General features: G+C 43.9%; 1 protein-coding gene across 6 annotated transcripts in view; it reads left to right on the top strand.

The window, feature by feature from the left end:
• The window catches only part of PAPPA (pappalysin 1), a 361,581-nt gene that overhangs the window by 223,339 nt on the left and 119,994 nt on the right, over positions 1-18,248 (top strand). For all 6 annotated transcript variants that reach the window (XM_084494331.1, XM_084494334.1, XM_084494332.1 and 3 more), the window contains 2 exons: positions 9,375-9,520; positions 14,023-14,316. In XM_084494331.1, coding sequence (XP_084350457.1) covers positions 9,375-9,520; positions 14,023-14,316 — 440 coding nt within the window. The remainder of the gene's footprint in view (positions 1-9,374; positions 9,521-14,022; positions 14,317-18,248) is intronic.

The following is an 18,248-nucleotide window of genomic DNA, read 5'->3' as shown; positions in this document are numbered from 1 at the left end:
TACCCCTGTTTTGGTGTTTGCACGACAAGGGAAATTCTTCTGCTTGCCCGTTTCATAGCTTCTTCAGCCCTGGTGACATTTCTTGAGGGGAGGCCCAGCGCAAGGGTTCTTGTCCCACTTTAGCACCACTTAAGCCCTTGGACGGGATTTGGAGTGGTGCAGAGGGCTTGTGTCAGGGCTTTGACCAGAGTGGAATTTCTCTCTTCATGTTTAGGAAGCGTTTTGAGGCCCAGAGGGGAAGCACTGTGGAAGTGCCAAGCGGTATAACTGATGGTTAAAATAGCCCGAAGTATATGTACCTTCCTATACTGATTTAAAGTCTCGAGTATACATGAATGAGGCTTGCTGCAGCCAAAAGGGCTTTCGGAAAAGCGGCAAAGGAAATCTGTTTTAACAACTGGTTCCTGAAAATATCCTTACGCCACTTCTTTCTTTATCGTTTGACTTTTCTCCTTGTTGCAATGGTTCAGCCTGTAGAGTCTGGAAAAACATCAGGGTAACCAGGGCAGAGGGAATATCAGATGGAGATGAGGGATGGATAAGAGACAAATTACAGTACATTTCTCATGGGTCATTTGGCTTTAGGCTTGAAAAGGAGAGAGAGAAAAATCCCAAAGTAGTAAAAGAAACAAAAAGAGACAATCAAAACAAATAAACCTGCCAGTGTTGCTGATTTCAAAGGTCTGTGAAATGTGCATATATGCTTCATAATGCTTTGCTGTTTTAAAGCTATGTTTCTTGAAATGTTCCACTCTTTAATCCTACTCACTGTCTCAGAAGTTAATTGTACAGTAAGATTGCAATTCTCTTTGCCAAGGCTTTCCCTTTGTTTTCTTTTTTTCTCCTCCTGCAAGTTGGCTGGCCAGCATATCTTTTCCTAGGTCTGGGGAGCTGGTTAGCTTAATTATTTTTTATAGTTGTGCAAGGAAACAGGGGTTTTCGGTTCTTGCTGCACGAGTGAACTCAAATGTTCCTCTGTTCTTGGATGTAAACCTCACGAAGGAAGAAGGCTCAGGGATCACATATTTATGGTCTGTAGCGCTGCAACTCTATATAACACTATATAAAGGTTATATAAGGGTGGGGGGCTCTGGTACAAGCAACAGGCATTGAAGCCAGGGAAGATAAAAGGGAGAGGGGGATAAGTGCATTGACAGCCACCCCAAAGTTTTGCCCAGAGCCCAGACAGAACATGTTTGACATTTGAAAATTTTTTGCATCATCTTTTTCCCCATTCTTTTTCCCTGAGCCTCTACTCTTTCTTATCCTGGCCAGAACCAGCAGCAAAAGTGCCGGGGAAAAAAAATCTGTTTTCACTGTATTTCTGAATCTGAGCCCAGGTTTGTGAAGGATTTGGCAAGGATTTACAAACCTTTGAGAGAATCCGTGTGGAGATCTGAGGAAACCCGCCTCCCTCCTTAAAAAAGCAAGTTGCGTTGGCCAGAAATTGGGCAAAAATTGGTTGTTTCAACTGAGGTTTCCTTTGAGATTTTGGATTTGAACCTGAAGCTGCACTTTGAGAATCAAATTTTGCTCTGACTAACTCTAGATTTACTGGAGCAAATACATCGCAGTCAGCGCTGATGCTTCATGCGCAGCCCAGCGAGAACAGGAGTTGGCTCAAAGTGCGAGCGCACTTGAACCGAAACGAAAGAAGACCCAGAGCAAGGCTCGGAGCAGTCCAGCCGGCAGGTTTGTTCCAACCTGTTGCTGTGCTTCAGGCCATGAAGCAGATGCTGCATTTACAACATCCAGGAGTTATCTATAGGCAGCTGGATGAAATGCAGCCCTATCATTTATTTATTAGCCGTCTTTGGGTCAGAAAGTCTGCTAGGGCTGAGCAGGGGTGCAGCGTTAGGGTTGTATGGAAGATAACATTGATTTTTAGAATTTGGTTGCCAATCACTTCCTTTATGTATACATTTGTTTGTTCATTTGTTTTCCTTGCAGTCCTATAGATTTAGCATGCAGTAGAAGTGTGCTTATTTCTAGGATTGTCTAGAAGTGCTGTTGGAAAGCCAGCATTTCAAGGCAAATAAAATTAAACTGATGACTTCACAATTGTAAAAAATTGCTACTTTAGACCAAGGAGTTGCTCTCAGTCTCTGTTCCAGGATAAAGAAAACCCAGACCCAAATGAGTCCCATATTTTAGACAGTAAAAATCTTTTTCTATATTTTTCCTGTTTTTTTTTTTTTTTTTTTTCTTTTTTTTTCATGGGGTGAGTAAAGCCTGAGTCACCAACATAATGATGGAATTAATTCAGTTTGGAAAAGAGGACAACCTAGGATCAACAAACACCCAGACTTTTGTAACCATGTGGGCTTTTATTTTGTGATGTGTCTTACTCAGGGATGGCTCTCCCTGTAGGACCTGCCACTGGTGTCCAAACCCCTGGTCCAGCTCTAGGCAGCTCACGGAGCATGCTAACAGCATCGCTGCAGCGATACAGTGTTCAGCACTGGCTACCAAATTTACCCGAGAAGCTAGCTCTCTATTTCAGCAATTATGCCAAGACCTTTCTTGGATCCTTATCGCTATTTTTCCTTTTGCACAAACATCCTTTTTCTTTCTCTTTGTAACGGGAGATCAGATTTGGGGGCTCTAGAGGACATTTTGCTTCAGCAGATAAACCAAAATTCTTTACAAGCTGCCAAGCCTACATGTGCTGACAGTGCCTGCGATTTATGCTTTTGGACATGACCTACTGACTGCCTGGTTTGGATGCGGTCAGGATTACAGTTAGACATTTGGATGTCAGTGTGAATACAGGCAGCGATCTGGATCTAAGCGGGAACCGAAAACCTTTCGCTTGTAATATTCTGGCTCCACTCTATTTCAGGCTCTTTCCCAATCACTGAAAGATTTATACCTTTATCAATAAATTATCATGACTTTTACTACACTTACACCAGTGTCTTAAATTAACACTAAACTAAATGTAGATGAGGCACACTTCCTGCTTCACATGATTTATGACAATCCGTCTGAAATGAGGAGTAAAATTAAATTTGCCAACAAAGGCAGATCTTTAACATGAGGTCAGACAAAAATTTTGGAAGTCCACTGCTAAAGGGGGTTTGTGGGTTGTCCTTTCTTATTCAGGTTTTTGATAAAGCTGTAGCACTTTAGACGAAAACAAACAAGCAGTAGGAACACTTGTCTGAAAGGTCTGAAAGCTCTATTGGGTATCTTATGTCAGGATGGAGCTGATAGACAGGGGGAACGTAGCAGTTGTATGGCACTAATAAGCTCTCAGCTTGAGGACTGTCTACCTTTGATGATCAGCCTTTAAGAAGGATATGGAGAGTGCAGCTGAGAAAATCAGAAATGACCAGAGGTCTTAAAAATATGGCCAGTGGGGACAGACTGAAGACATACGGTGGTTTTAGCTTAAAACCAAGGTGATTTGCAATAGATGTAATGAGCTTTGAAATAAGTAATTTAGTGATTTGGTAAAGCAGAAGGGAATCATCATATCTCCCTTTAGGTGGAGAATGGCACAGTTACTTATCATTTCTGTTGCAGCAAAAAAGACTCAGGTAGACCTTGAGAAAAACTTCCTGACAATAGAGGTATCGAGACCTGGGTGCTGGCTGGGATGCTGGGTGCTGGGGCAGTTGCAGAGTCCTTGTCAGGTGCAGTCCTAGGTCTGAGCTAGATAACAACAAATTTGGTGGAGGTGCTCCTGCTGTGGGATGCTGGGCTAGCAGTGGTGGGCTCTGGACATCCCTTCTGGATTTGTTTTTCGGTGATTCCATGACAGAAGGCAAAAGGCAGCTCATACACTGGCACCAACACTGCATCTCCAAAGGACGAGCCCCGTGTCTGACTACCCGAGACTCAGAAATCACAGGGGGAAAAGCTAAATTGTAATTGCATGTGTCTGCCAAATGGCCCCATTTCAAGGTCAGCTTTCAGTGCTGTTAAGCCATGGCTCTTGCCATTATCTTCAGGAAGCACATCATTTATCTCAGAACTGTCCTTGCTGCTCACTGCAGATACAGAATAATCTCTAGGTGGACACTGCACCCTAAAACCTTGGTTCCCCCGTGTTGGTTGACCACATGGCTTGATGACTGCCCCCTGTCACACCAACTGCTGTGGTTTTTGCTGCCTTAATGAGTGCGTTAGCATCCGTCCTTGGGCCGAGCTCAGAGCCAGAAGGACCAAGGGGACATGGCTGAGAAGCATCGGGCACACCATGCTGGGAGCCACCCCTAGGTCTGTCACAGGCAGCCTGCGAGTGCCGCCAGCGCTTCCCAGGAAAGCCTCCTCCATGCCTGCTAAATTGCATGTCGTGCTTTAAGGGCTGCCAGTTCTCTGAGAGCACCAAATGAAAGAAGGAACACGAGGTCTTGGGAAGGAGAGTGATGTATGGGGTCCTCGTGAGGAGATTTGCTGTGCCCTGCCGCGTGCTGAACCCGCTAGGTGAGGGACGGGACGCTGTATGTAAGGAGGCAGAAAGGGAGGCTGAGGCTGGCTTCCCAAGAAGGTGCTGGTTTGCTTTGTTGTTGTTTTGTTTTAGATAGTGAAATGCAATGCCTTTTATTCCTAACAAACTCAAAAAAAAAATAAATACAAAAAAAAAATACAAAACACAGAAGTTTACTCCATGGTGAGCAGATAAGTAAGTTCCTACTCCTTGTTTGTGTGGGGTCTTGCAAATAATGTCCTAAGTACTTTTGTGTTTTTGCTGTAAAGTGACACTTGTCTTTGAAGGAATAAAAACAAAACAAAGTCAAATAGAGAATAACTCAGAGCAAACAGTAGGAAACATTTCCTAACAATAAGGGCTTCCACGCAAAACCAGCCACGAGTGCAGAGGCTGCACCGTGTCTGCGTCAGGGCAAGCTGCTCTGTGGCACTGAACCTGGGGGAGGAGGGAGAGCTGCCAGCCACGTACAGAACTGCTCCACGCCAGTGACCGGGGCTGGATTTAATATGATTGGACCTGATACGTGATACCGACTGAGCTAAAAAGCTGTTGTCAGACGTGCGTAGCTAAGGGCAGAGGTTTGACGCTGGGTTAGGCTCTGGAGCTGAGGGCCAGCAGAAGGGAGCTCCTCACGGTGCTCCCCCTGGCTGGATGGGGCTATGGGCACGGGGGACAAGCCTGCTGGCCAGGGACTTCGCCTCGCTACCTGAAAACACGTCCTGCCATGTAGAAGCCCCTGCCCGAATGGCCAGGAAATGGGCTTGACAGATGAGACAGATGCGGGGATAATGGCTCGTGTGACGGATGGGGCGGTGGCAAGGCGCTGCGGGGTGAGCTACAGGCTCCATTAGGCTGAAACTGGAGCGCTGGAGGGGCTGCCTGTTCCTGACTGAGGGCTGGGGCTTCCTGGGTAAGAGTGAGCTGCCGTACAGCACAGCTTTCAGAGCGCAGGAAAAAAACAAACCCGAGCTTTGCATTGGACAAATAGGTCAGGGAAAAGATCTGGGTGGGAATGTGCATGTTGCCTGATACGATGTCCCAAATGGCCTTAAACAGACCATAGAATTTCTATGTCTAAACCAGATTCCAGCGAAGGAGACCTTTTATGATGCACTAATAGGCTCATTAGGCTTTCTTGAGCTAGGCACGCTCACAGCATCGTATGTTTTTTCCATTACAGGAATTACACGTGTTTTGTTGTGCTTTGGGTTTTGTTTTGTTTTCCACATAGACTTGCCCTGACAGTTCCCCATTCAGGTTTATATTGGAGGTACCATCTCGAGCCAATGAATTTTATGAAATATGTTGCTGGCACTTACGGAGAGATGCATAAAGGAAATATTCTAATGACAGTTGGAAAGGCTTTGATCCCTTTCCAAGACTGCACTCATGTCTTTGAAATGCGAGTTTGGCAGTGCTGGAAAGGCTGGGCTCTTTGGCTCTCTTTGGCACCAGCCCATGTGACAGACATTATGTCCTCTGTCAGGGGACCCACATAACCTTGAGAAGTGTAAGCAATGCTCGCAGATTGCGTTGGGTCAGATAGCCTGGGCTGATAACAAAGCAGCCGCAGCAGCAGGGGGGAGTCAGCCCAGTCCAATGCAATAACCGAAAACTATTTTGACCTGGTAACTGTTGGGTCTGCTGCCTGCGGCTACGGAGTTGGACATGAACTGCAAAAGTAGTTAATTTATGCCTCCTTGAGTGTAGGAATGTGGTGATGATGGATAGGGATGGGAGGTTATTAGAAACATGGGGAGGAAGGAGAGGATGGAATTCCAGCTCATGTTTTTATCTCTTACACACACACGTTCCTTTGCATACATACTCTTGGCTGGCTCGCATGTGTGCACAGCCCAAACCCTTGCTTACACTCACACCTCCGTTCATGCACGCACATGTTCACATGCTTACAAGGGATTTGCCTGAGCTAAATGCTTTAGCATGTTTATGTGTTGGGGGTTGCAGAGTGCTGTTACAAAGGGGCTTGCATTTACTTTCTTCCAAGCATGGCCTGTTTACACCTACTCCTGTGCAGAGCCCTTACTAAAAAAACCCTCTTAGCCTTCTGCCCTTACACCATCTGAACATATTCTGCTCCTTCGCAGACTTCTGCTGTCTAGCAGAGAAGTAGTGGTCAGAGAAATACCATAAAGCTAAGTCCAAGTGACATATTACAGTGGCTTTACATAAGACATGAATCCAGCCTGGGTGATGCACTGACATCACCAGCCAATTAGTTAAATGCTGTCTGCAGTAATAACCCGTATACAGAACAGCCCTAGAGCTGGAGCACACAGCCTGCATGTAGCTGACTGAGAGAGCGATTGTGGCCGTGCGTCGAGGATTTAAGTGGGGATTGGATTGTTTAAAAATAAGCAAAACGACAGCTGAGAATAAAGAAATATCAGTTTAAATAATTTGAAACCATAAGAGAAGAGCGAGGATAAAACTGGTAATCTCAGGAGGGGAGTGTGATTGTAGTTACTGCTACAGGGATTTGCATAGGCAATAAAGCATCTGTATCCAGAGTCAACAACTGCAGCCTCAAATACATACAGCGAGCCCTTCCTTCCCACAGTGATACAAAACACAAACATTTTTCTACTCAGGGGCATGCAATGCTTCTGCTTCTGTGCTTTTCTCTCTTGCACAAAGTATCACATTGCTCTCACGTTCTCTTACACTTTTGCTCTCTCTCTCCGATGCTGACATGTGTGCAAACATGCACATTGTCCCTGCATGTGCACACGTCTTCCGTCACACTTCCCCCCCCCCCAATACGCTTACACTTTCATTTGGAAATGCTCATTAGCTCTCGTGTAATTTCAAACTGTTGCTCATGGACACACTTAACTACGTCCCCATGTTTGGAAAAGATGTTTTCAAAAGCACAAAGAAGATCCTGGAAATAGATTAAGCACGGCCACAGATCATTGTACAGATACTTGCAGAACAAGCTGGAGGGAAAGATCTGTGTATTTTAAGAAGATGTGTTGGGAACAGTGGAGAGATGAGAAATCTGTAAAGGGTCACAGAGCTGACCTGTCCTTCAGGATGTCATCCGCATTGATTGGAAGATAAACACTGTATGGAATGGAAACATACCCTTCCATTGGTGTCCCCAAAGAGTACGTCTTCCTCCATGAGTCAGCGAGGGCCTGGGGACACCCAACCATGAACTATTTTGGAGGCAATGACTTCAGCAAGTGGCAGGGGAAGCTATTGTGGAAATATGAATGTGTTTTCCATTGGGGAGTCCTCCAGGGAAGGACAGAAAGATCTTGGTGCCGATCCAACTCCCCTGTTTTTTTTTCACCCTTCTGGGAACAAAAGCCTTGCAAAGTATGTGAGGAACCTTACTGAAGGCGAGTGCATTTGGTTTGTACAAGCTCCATGAATCTATACCCATGCACAGATGGAAAGGGGGACTTAAGGAAGAAGGAACAAACTGCTCAAAACCTTAACAGTGTCCTTCCCTAACAAGCTGGTCAACCATGCATGACACAGTGTGATCTTTCTTTCCATTATTTCCACCTGTCAAGTGAAGACAGCACAACTCATCCATGTTTTAGGTCTCACTACAGCACCTAGTATCAAGAGGCAACGTGAGCTGGAGACAGAGAACTTAGAGGTTTACTCTTATGGCTTTCTGCAGCTCTGCTCCGAGCAGCACCAGAGCATGCGCTTCGGCGAGTCGCTCTTCCTGTAGGCATCGACAATGTCTACTTCTTTTGCGGAGTGCCAAAAGTAACTCTAGTGGCCGTCTAGTGGCTTAAGAGACTGGCTTTGCTTGCCCACAAGCAGATTGTAACCTCCTGATGTCCCAAAAGCTAAGAAACTGTGCTTATCTTGGGGCACCTAAGGAGCCTTGGGAATGTCATGGTAGGGGACCAGCCACTCCATGGGAAATCTCTTGCAAGGCACGCTAGGTCTGTCTCCCAAGGCAGAAGGGAGACACATTATTAGGAAGAGAGGCTGATCCTGAAGCAGTGCTACGATTCAGAGTATTTCTCCCAGGGCTTTTTTTTTTTTTGGGGGGGGGGCAGCAGAAGAAAGAGACTCCCCCTCTGTTGGTCAGCTCTCCTCCTGGTCTGAGGCCAGAAGCTGATGAACGTACCAGTGTGTCTTTGAACACAGGCATGACCCACTTATTCTGCCTTAAGGGATTTCTAATGAGACTGATTTTTATCTGTATTTTTCCACATTTTTAACACTGTGTAATTGGGAATTTGGGATGGAAGCATGTTGCCTGCCTGTAATATTTTTGCCTGTTTTTAGGCTTGGTTGGTTTACGTTATTAGTTTGCAAGACTCAAATACAGCAGATCTAACCTTGTGTTGCTTATTCCCTTCTCCTTGTTACAACTTTGTTTGCTGGAAATAGCAAACTAATTAAAATAGCAATTCCCTAAGAAGCATCCTGTGTCAGGGTTAGACCTGGTGCATCTCGGCACAAATAATGCTGCTGGTGCCAAAGGAGTAGTGTCACGAGCTGGTGCCAGACTAAAGACCTGAAGCTTGTTATTGTGGAGGAGAATTATAGGTAAAAACACGGAACAGATTAGAGAAAATGTGCAAGGTAACTGCTGATATAAAAAGATTTACTGACCATAATACGTGGTTAATTACACTCATGATAAATAGATTCCTATACTTATCTTAGGAATATGGACAGCTTTATGTATTTACCTTGGATTTTGTGGCTGTGGTTAAGCAATGGCTGGAAGTCTTCAGATGAGATTCACCATATGAATGCAAAGTAATTGAAGTTTGGGAGTGGGTTATTAAAATATTTTGGGTGACTGATACACAGGATATTATAAGATCTTTGCCTGGATTGCAGCACTTCTTCAATACTTTGTTGCTTTTTGTGCTACCATTAGAAAAAAATTGATTTTTTATATATATATATATATATTTATTTTTTTTTACAGAGCATACTTAGATGTCAATGAACTGAAGAACATACTCAAGCTGGATGGATCCACACACCTCAACATCTTCTTTGCCAACTCCTCCGAGGAAGAGCTGGCTGGAGTGGCAACTTGGCCCTGGGACAAGGAAGCCTTGATGCATCTAGGTGAGTGATAAAGATGTTTCTTCTTTGTAAAGCATTCTTTTGAGGCGCTAAGAAGGAAAGACAAATATGCGCTAAGCTCTGTTCTGATTTCTTATCATTCCTCTAATATATAGTCAGGGGAAAAAAAGTATTTCACGATTCCCAGATACTGGCTCACAACCAGGAAAATATTAGGTTATAAACCCAAAGCATATTATGGTATTTGTAGATGATGTCAAGCTGAAAGTATTTCACCTTTTAAGTGAAGCTACTTTACAGGGCATTCACTCCATGAGAGCACTTTGCAAAGAAGACTTGGGGGGATAGGTGAGAGAACGCAGACAAAGGTGAATTTTTAACCTTAACCTGTTGTGTTATGATCCTTAGTTCATCACTTAGTAAGTGTCCAATTAATTTTCTTTTCAGATTACAGTTAACATTTGTTACTATTTTTTTCCACCAATGTGCAAAAGAGCAAACTGCTGAGAGATTGTATTTCTAACGTGCTTGAGTAGAACTGGGAAGAGTTTGCTACCCTGCAGATTGGCCTACATGCTTCATACGTAGTTTGCTGGCTATGGCTGTTGGAACCCAAGAGTCCAGACAAAGCTATGCAACCTAACAAATGACCCGTGGCCCTAACACCTCCAGTGGTTCTGGATCTGTCTTGCTTGCAAAATGTCATGCAAACCTCAAAAGGTTCAGAAGGCACCGTCTGAGTCTGTGTGTACTTATCTGAACTGCACCAACCTCCCTCAGGCTGAAAACCTGATCTGGTCATCTTTACAACAGCAAGGATTCTTACAAGTTTTCCAGATGATTCTCCACCCTGTCTAGACCTCCCTAGGCTGGGGATGAAGTCCAGCCTTAGCCACGTTCAGTCTTTGTGAAAGGCCGAGCCACTTTTTTCCTTATCCAAGCTCACACTGAGCAAAACAAAAAAAGATGTGGCAAATATAAAGCCCAGAAGAGGACAGCAAATATGGTGTTTATTATTCTAAAGCATACTAAACATACATTCTAAAGCTATGAAGGCTGAACTACAACTTTTCTGTATTCAGAAATACATTACCCCAAACCCCGACGTTAACACCTCTTTATAGTCACCTATCTCTGTAGCCAAGAGGCTCCATGGTCAGACCAAGCAGTTGGAGCTGGCTGCCCTACTTCTGTTAGTCAGCATTTTATTATGAAATCCAGCTCTGCAGCTGCTCTGGAAGAAGTGTGAGCAAACTTCCCTTCCCAGGAGCCGGCACTGACACACATCCAGACAAAATCTCCTGCTGAGCAGGACTGGAAGTGAAGCCACTTCCACTCTGCCTTGCCTCCAGCCCCATCTCCACAGGCTCCTGCTGGGAGCACCCGAAACAGAAGGAGCTGTGAATGCCCACTGGTGAGCTTTCTCCATGGCAACATCTTTTGGCAAAAACAAAGAAATATATTAACCCTAGTGTCAACCAACCCCCATGCTGCTGTGATTTCTCTCTGTAGTACCGCAACCCTCTACTCCTGCCCCAGCCCCACAGCAGCTCTGGTTGCTGTTGGGAAACACCATCCCTGCTGTTCCTACTGGAGTGAAATAAGGCAGGAATAGATCTGATTCACCCCTAAATGAGTATTTTCATAGCTTCCCTTGGTATCGCCATGGGAGGGAGCAGAGAACAAGGGAAGAACTCCAGAGCACCGAGAAGAACCTTCTGCAAGAGGGCTGGGGCTTGCCCAAAGCCCTGATGAGTTCTTCTGTCACTTCGTTAAGCTAATTGTCAACATCATGCCTGAGCAAAACAATTTAAATTCAGCTCCTACAGTGTATTGACAGAATTCATTGACCAAAGAGAGAAAAAAAAGACATTAGCCAACAGTTTGAAGTTGACTTGCAGTGGAAAAAAAGTAAAAATAAATAAATAATGGCCATAATTTCCTGTCATAATAGCCCTCCCAGACCTGTGCTTGGTCTGTAAGAATTCATCTTTAATCTTTTTTACTCTCTTCTATAAATCCAATATGTACTTAATAAAAAATATGAAATATGTCCTGTGGTGCAGATCTAAAGGCTGGGATAGAGATTGTCTGGGTGAGGGAGTTTATCTTTTCTGTAAAACTGCAATTGATTTAGATTCTTGACAGCTGTGAAAAATATAAATTTTCAACAAAGGCAAAAATAAAATCTCCCTCTCCAGCTGCCTCAGGGCTGTCCAATGCCAGAACTGTTTAGCCAGCCTTTATTATGAAGGCACATCCTGCTGGGGAATTTCACCAGTACTCCCAACATTTGAAAACAAACTCTGGAAGGGTCTTGTGGGGTGAGACCCCCACAGCACAATGCACCAAGGTGCTCTCCGGGTGTGAGTGGCTCCAGCTGGGTAGAGCCCAAGCTGTGGAGGAATCAGAGTATATATCAGATCAAGGGGAGATAAGGACACTAGGAACATGGGGAGCTCAGTAGCTGCACACTTGGAGGTCTGTATACAGCTGATGAGGCTTGTGGAGAACTAGTGTGAGAGCCAGCTCAGTGTTGTGAAAAGGACATGCATGCTCTGAATGTGGCACAGTAGGCATGATGTTGCAGTGTGAGTAATGTTGTTCACTCTTTTGTGTCTATCTAAATTTGCTGTTCAATTCTTTACACTAACTGTATATTTATGCATGCACCTGTGACTCCACTGTGTGCATGTGTTCACATGTGCCCAGGTGCAAAGGGGAAGTCTTTTCTCTCTTGCTGTCTGTGCCTGTGTCCTTGCAAGACATACAAAGTGGTCCTTCCTCTCCCTTCAACATTGGTAATATTAAAGCTGGAGCACTGGGTCATGTTTGGACACCGTACTTGAAGGAAACATGAGACAACTGGGAAAAGCAAAGGAGAACAGACAGGGAGGTCAAGAAGAACTGAGCTACAAGGAAAAGTTGACTGGATTAGGGCTATTTGGCCTCAAGGAAAAAAGCCTGGAGTGAGGAAGGTGATGATCTCACAAAAGCTGGTGAAAGGGGAGGAGAATGGTCTGCTCTCTGTATTGGTGTGAAGCGGGACTCGAAGTCATGAACTTAAATTGCCAAAAAAATCAATTCGGATTAGATGTGAGTTAAGTCCTTGCAGCTGTAAGGATAACGAGTGCTGAAGTTGATTGCTGGGGCAGTCATATCATCAGAGGTTATAAAGAGACATTTAGGCCAATATATGTGAGGGATGGCATAGACCTCATTGGTCCAGTGTTGTTTTGAGAGCTGGATTAGGTGGTTTCTTGAGTCTTCTCAGTTTTATTTTCCTGTAATTCCGTGGTTATTGCAACAAAAGACTCCAGGCAGATGAGAATGAAGAGTCTATGGTGCATCAGAAGCTGGTGATCTCATCTTCCCTGTGCTATAGTCACTGATAAAGTTCCTCCTGCCAAAGCCTTTTCTCTCCTCATTGTCACTAAATTATTAGTGTACCATACCCAAGATTTATTTTCCTGCTATTAGTTTTACAAAGCAGTCTCCTGTTCTCATGGTAGGTAATATATACAAACAGTTTTAAATAAAAGGCTTGGAAAAGTTGAGGTCAATAAGCTAAATAAAGAAAATATGAAGCATATAATAAATCCAAAGGTACATCTAACAGAGCTAAAAATATAATGCTTATGATTAATTCAATATACTATAAATCCTCACAAATTTACTATTTGCTTATCTACACATCCCATAATTCACACAACAACAAAAAAATCACCATTGGCTTTCTTTGCACATATTTAACAACCATGCGTTTTTTATTTTTTTTTTCAGAATTATCACATTCCAGGATTTCTTTTTTTTGACACATTAGACTTATGCATATTCATTAGTGGACTGTGCAGTTCAGATCAAACTAGGCTTGCCTGAGTATATGAGCAGAGTGTATTTCTGACAGATACTTCAAAGCTGTCTACAGGATCAGAGCACACCCCACAGATATCTCCCCCTTCCCAGCATTGGGTGTTTTCCATTTTCTTTGTCCAGGTATTAGTTTGCAAATATTGGTGCAACTTAGTGCAATTTTAGGGTGTTTCAGAAGTTAGTGGGTTTGTATTTTACATTTACCCTGCGTAATAACATACTGAGAGTGCTCCAGGTACATTTTGTTTGATGCTTGATTCAAATGCATTGCATGGTTTGAAATGCACCAAAACCATGGTGAATATTGGTCTTTCCACTGGTTATGCTCAATTTTGTGTGTAGGTTTTTAACTCAAAAAATCATATGTATAATTATTTCGTACTGTGCATTTTCAGATCATTTAGTGTGCTGAAGTGGAATGATTCTGCCCAGACCAATATTCACCGTGGTTTTGGTTTAGGACGTTGGTCTTTGTCCCATGATTCCTCATCCTTGGGGTCCCAGATTAAGGATGAGATCAGACCTTGCTGTGCAGTTCCTCTGAGCAGGCAATGCGCTTGATTGTGCAAAGACATCCAATAGAGGATCCCATGAACTGCTGGTGAATCTTCCTCTTGCTGTTCTGAGGAAGTCAAGACAAATGTAGAAACTCTTTTCTTTTCCCCTTGCAGGTGGCATCGTGCTGAATCCTTCCTTCTATGGGATTCCTGGCCACACTCACACGATGATCCATGAAATCGGGCACAGCCTGGGGCTCTACCATGTCTTCCGGGGGATCTCAGAGATCCTCTCCTGCAGCGATCCATGCATGGAAACGGAGCCCTCCTTTGAGACTGGAGACCTCTGCAGTGACACCAACCCCGCTCCTAAGCACAAGCTGTGCGGGGATCCGGGACCTGGCAATGATACGTGTGGTTTTCACAGCTTCCTAAACACGCCCTTCAGTAATTTCATGAGCTATGCAGGTACGTGGGCTTCCTCAGTTTGCTGCTGGTGTCTGTGGTTGGGTGGGAACTGAGAACAGCAATATCAGCTCTGATTTCTGCAGTGCATTTCGTATAGGATTTTTTGCTGACATGTGTGTCCATTGGTATAGGACTGGTCTTGATGGGGACCAAATGTGATGGCCTCAGGAAATCCTTCCAGTTCTGTCGTTTTTCTTCTCTGAGTTTTCCCCAACTTTACATAGTTTCATGTGATTATCAGGTAGAAGGCTTGGGGGAGGACAGAAATGAGGCAAGCATTAAAAAAGAGCTCTTGAAGGCTTTACAGCAAATTTGACACCCTATTTTCCTGGAACCTTGACGCCTGATCTGAATCTTTGCACAACTCAAATTCAGAGGTTGTTTATCCTCTCCTCAGGAGACAGTACGTGTCAGATGAATATTGATACCACCAAGACTGTGGGAATGACATCTAATGAGACGCTGCTCATGCCTCTGTGCATTCTGTCCGTTCAAATACCATGTTTGTTGTTTGATTCAGATTCACTGCAGTTGAGCTGCCATCACTCACACCTGAGTTTCCTCATCAGGGTGTGAATACTGGGACAGCACCTGGATTGGGATTACTCTGCTGGTCAAAGCCTACCAGCACAGTGTGCTGATTTGTTCTAGAAGTGCAAACAGCTCTGTGCCAGTGTGGTAAAACCAACGCTTAAAGGGGAAAAAGCTTTTTAAGCAACCCCCTGATTTTGTAGCTACAGTTTTGCAGGCTTCTGTTGGCACAGCTCTGTTGCTTGGGGATGCTAGTTTGTAGCACTTACAGAACCATAGAATCACAGAATATCCCGAGTTGGAAGGGACCACTTCTACTATGAGAACATAATACAAAGAGGGCATGAGCTCCTGTGACCCCTGCCCATCAGACAAGGGCAGGGTGGGCTCCTTGCTCCTCCCCAGGAAGTTCAGGGGGAGCTGAAGGATCCCCTGTTATTTCTCAGAAGGAACAGGGAATACCTGGGCTTGTGTTTTTTATCTCAGGTCGAAGGGTCTAGCTGTGCTGAAGGTCTGTGACACTGAGCTGACAGCATCCACAGCATTTTAACGGGGACCAATACAATCATAGCCACTGAAGGGCACCTTAATACTACAGGCAGAAACACAGATTGCCCACTCAAAAGGTCACAAGAGTGCTTATTCTGTAATAAAACTGTAGGGAAGCAAAATGTTTAATGTCATCTGAGGCACAGATTGAAATGATTTATAACATAAATGCTTTCATGCCCTTCATGGCACTAGCTAAACGTGATGTTTAGTTTTCTTTTTATTTTTCTGTTCGTTTAGAAGGTGTTTTCAGGGGGAAGCATGCAAGCACTGAGTCAGCTCCTAAACGTGTTATGCACTTCTGTGCATGTGGCAGGGCAGAAAGTCTCATGCCTGCTAACAGTCTGCTGGTCATTTCACACAAATAACTCGGTGCCACTTGAGATTTACAGTATCCCTCCACCAAGTCTGCCTGTGTGTATGTGAAAAGGGGTGGTGCGTGCATGTCTCAGAACCCTGAGGTCTCGTCTTGCAAAGAGAAGTTGCCTTGCCAATTGTCTCGAGAGTTGAGATGGAGAGGCAGAGCACAGAGATGCATATCTGCTATTGGGAGCTAAGTATGTGCTGGTGTGCTGAGCAGAAACCTTTTTTTTTCTTGAAAAATTAAGTGAAGCGACATGATAGGTATCTCTAGAGCTCATGCATGAATCTGTTTGCTTTTCTGTTGTTGCCAGTGGAATAAAAATCATATCAGGATATCAAATCGCTGTAGAAATACCTTTGAAACATCTAGGTTGAGGTCATGCAGCTCTAAACATCGCCTTTCTTGCCTTCCTCTTTTGCTGCTCATATACAACTTGATCCCATTGTTCCTGCCTATCCAACATCAATCTGTCCAGTCACCCCCAACTTGGTAGCAAAGCACCGACTTAAAGGGTAACTTCTCTTTCCCCAAAATAGCAAGTGAGAATATCTAGGAGATCAAGAAGTGTGAGAAAAGCTTTTTATTATTTTTACAAGTCCACCTAGCTGTGGTGTTCCCAAATAAAAGGAAGGCTAGTCTTTTAGACCACTCTGTATGAAAACAGCAGGAATTCTGCTTCTGAATTCTGGTGGAATAATCATCCCAGCAAAGTGTGTTGAATTTCTCTAATTATAATTTCATTTGAGGATCTCGAACCTTTCTTGAAATCGAGTGGTAAGTGAAACATCTCTCCCCCTCACCCCCTCCTGCCCCCAGCCTGTGCCGATGTTTAAGCAGATTGAGAATGCAGGTCATCTTTCTCCCGTGCCATTGTCTCACTGCTTTGTCCTATATATATTTTATTGTTCCTTTATGATGGCTATTAAGGGCCTTTGTCTCCTTCTGGGCTTCCGTGAAGAATATTTATGGCTTTTACAGCATGCTTAGGGATAGGCCATTGACAATTATTGAGGAAATCCAGAGATGTCATATTAAAGCGGCTTTTTGCAAAACCACGGCGTTTTGTGGATACTTTTGTGCTGGTGGTGCTGTGCATGTTTGACGAGGGAAGGTTCACCTCTCGGTGAAATTAGGTGAGAGACAGGGGAGCCTATAAGCTGGTGTGTCCTTACCCCTTCAGTGGCAGCAGGACTGCATTTGGGGCTGGCATTTGAGCAGGATCCCAAGCGAAGCCGACTCCTTTTACTTGTGGCTCAGGGAAGATGTGGTAAGCTTTTAAATTAGCCAGCAGATTCACACTTCTCTCTAGAACAAATTCATATTTTTTGAGTTTCACAGGGCATGGACTTGAAGACATCAGAGCATCTAGCAGTGGTATTACATCAAACCGCCGACTTACATGCAGGCAGGCAGCTCTTCGAACAGCCTTCAGTGACCTGCGTCTTCCCAGAAGAGCGTAGTACTTGACCTGTGCAAAACTGTCATTGTTGATTGTGTCGCGGCAGCGTGCAGCGGTCCCATCTGGGACTGAGATTTACTGGGCTGGGAATTCTGCAGGCATACGTGGAGAAACACTGTGTTTTCAAGAGCTGTTCATCTGATGGGAAGAGTACCAGAAAAATGGTTAAAGCACTAGCATCAAGTTCTTCAGCGTAGCTTTGCTGGGTGACTTTGCATAACATATTTATTCCTTCTGTGATTTGCACAATGGAGAACTGGTAATTTTCTACTTCTCCAGGGCATTGCAGTTGTAAAATCGTGTGATGTTCAGATAGTACTAGATGTGTTTTTGTTGCCAAACCATGTTTGAGAAAAACAGATGAAGTAAGAAATGAGAAATGGATATTTATGGGAAATTCTGCAGCAACTTATTTCTCCATTTTGAATGAATAAGAAATCTGAAATATCAAAAATGTTTTTTGCAGTTTTCAGAAATGGATTAAAATCATAATGGTGATGGAAGTTATTCAACTGCAACAAAATTTTCCCTTGTTAATCAGTGATTATAAATTATTTTCTTAAACTGATCTTTGAGAACATTTTTATTTGTTCATTAGAAACTTTGAGAACTTTTAAAAGTTAGTTAACTATTTTTTTTTTTAAATTCTAGATTCTTTCAGTTAAGAAAACTGCAAAAGTCCATTGCACACAGTTTGTATGAGCCCCAGTTTATTTGGTTTATCCTAGCACTAGCTGTCCTTTATCCTTTTATCCACTCAGAGATGTTCTTTTACATGTGAAATCCTTCTAAATCCAGAGGCCCACTGGTAGCCCCAGCCCTGACCAGAAGGTGCTGCATGGAGGCTTTGAGTTTCATCACCTCCAGGTGTCTGTCCTCTCTTGGGATGATCTCTAGGTGCTTCATGTGTGTTCCGAACCAGAGGGAGGCAATGTTTATTGGTTTATTTTTTTTTTCCTTTTTAACTTCTCTTTCCCTTCACCTGCCTCCCCAAGTGATGACCGTGCTAATTTGTTCACAGGCCATTAA

This window comes from Aythya ferina (genome assembly GCF_964211825.1).
Source record: "Aythya ferina genome assembly, chromosome: 20".
NCBI lineage: Eukaryota > Metazoa > Chordata > Aves > Anseriformes > Anatidae > Aythya > Aythya ferina.
The sequence above is the reverse complement of the archived record's forward strand: the minus strand, read 5'-3'. Positions and strand labels throughout refer to the sequence as shown.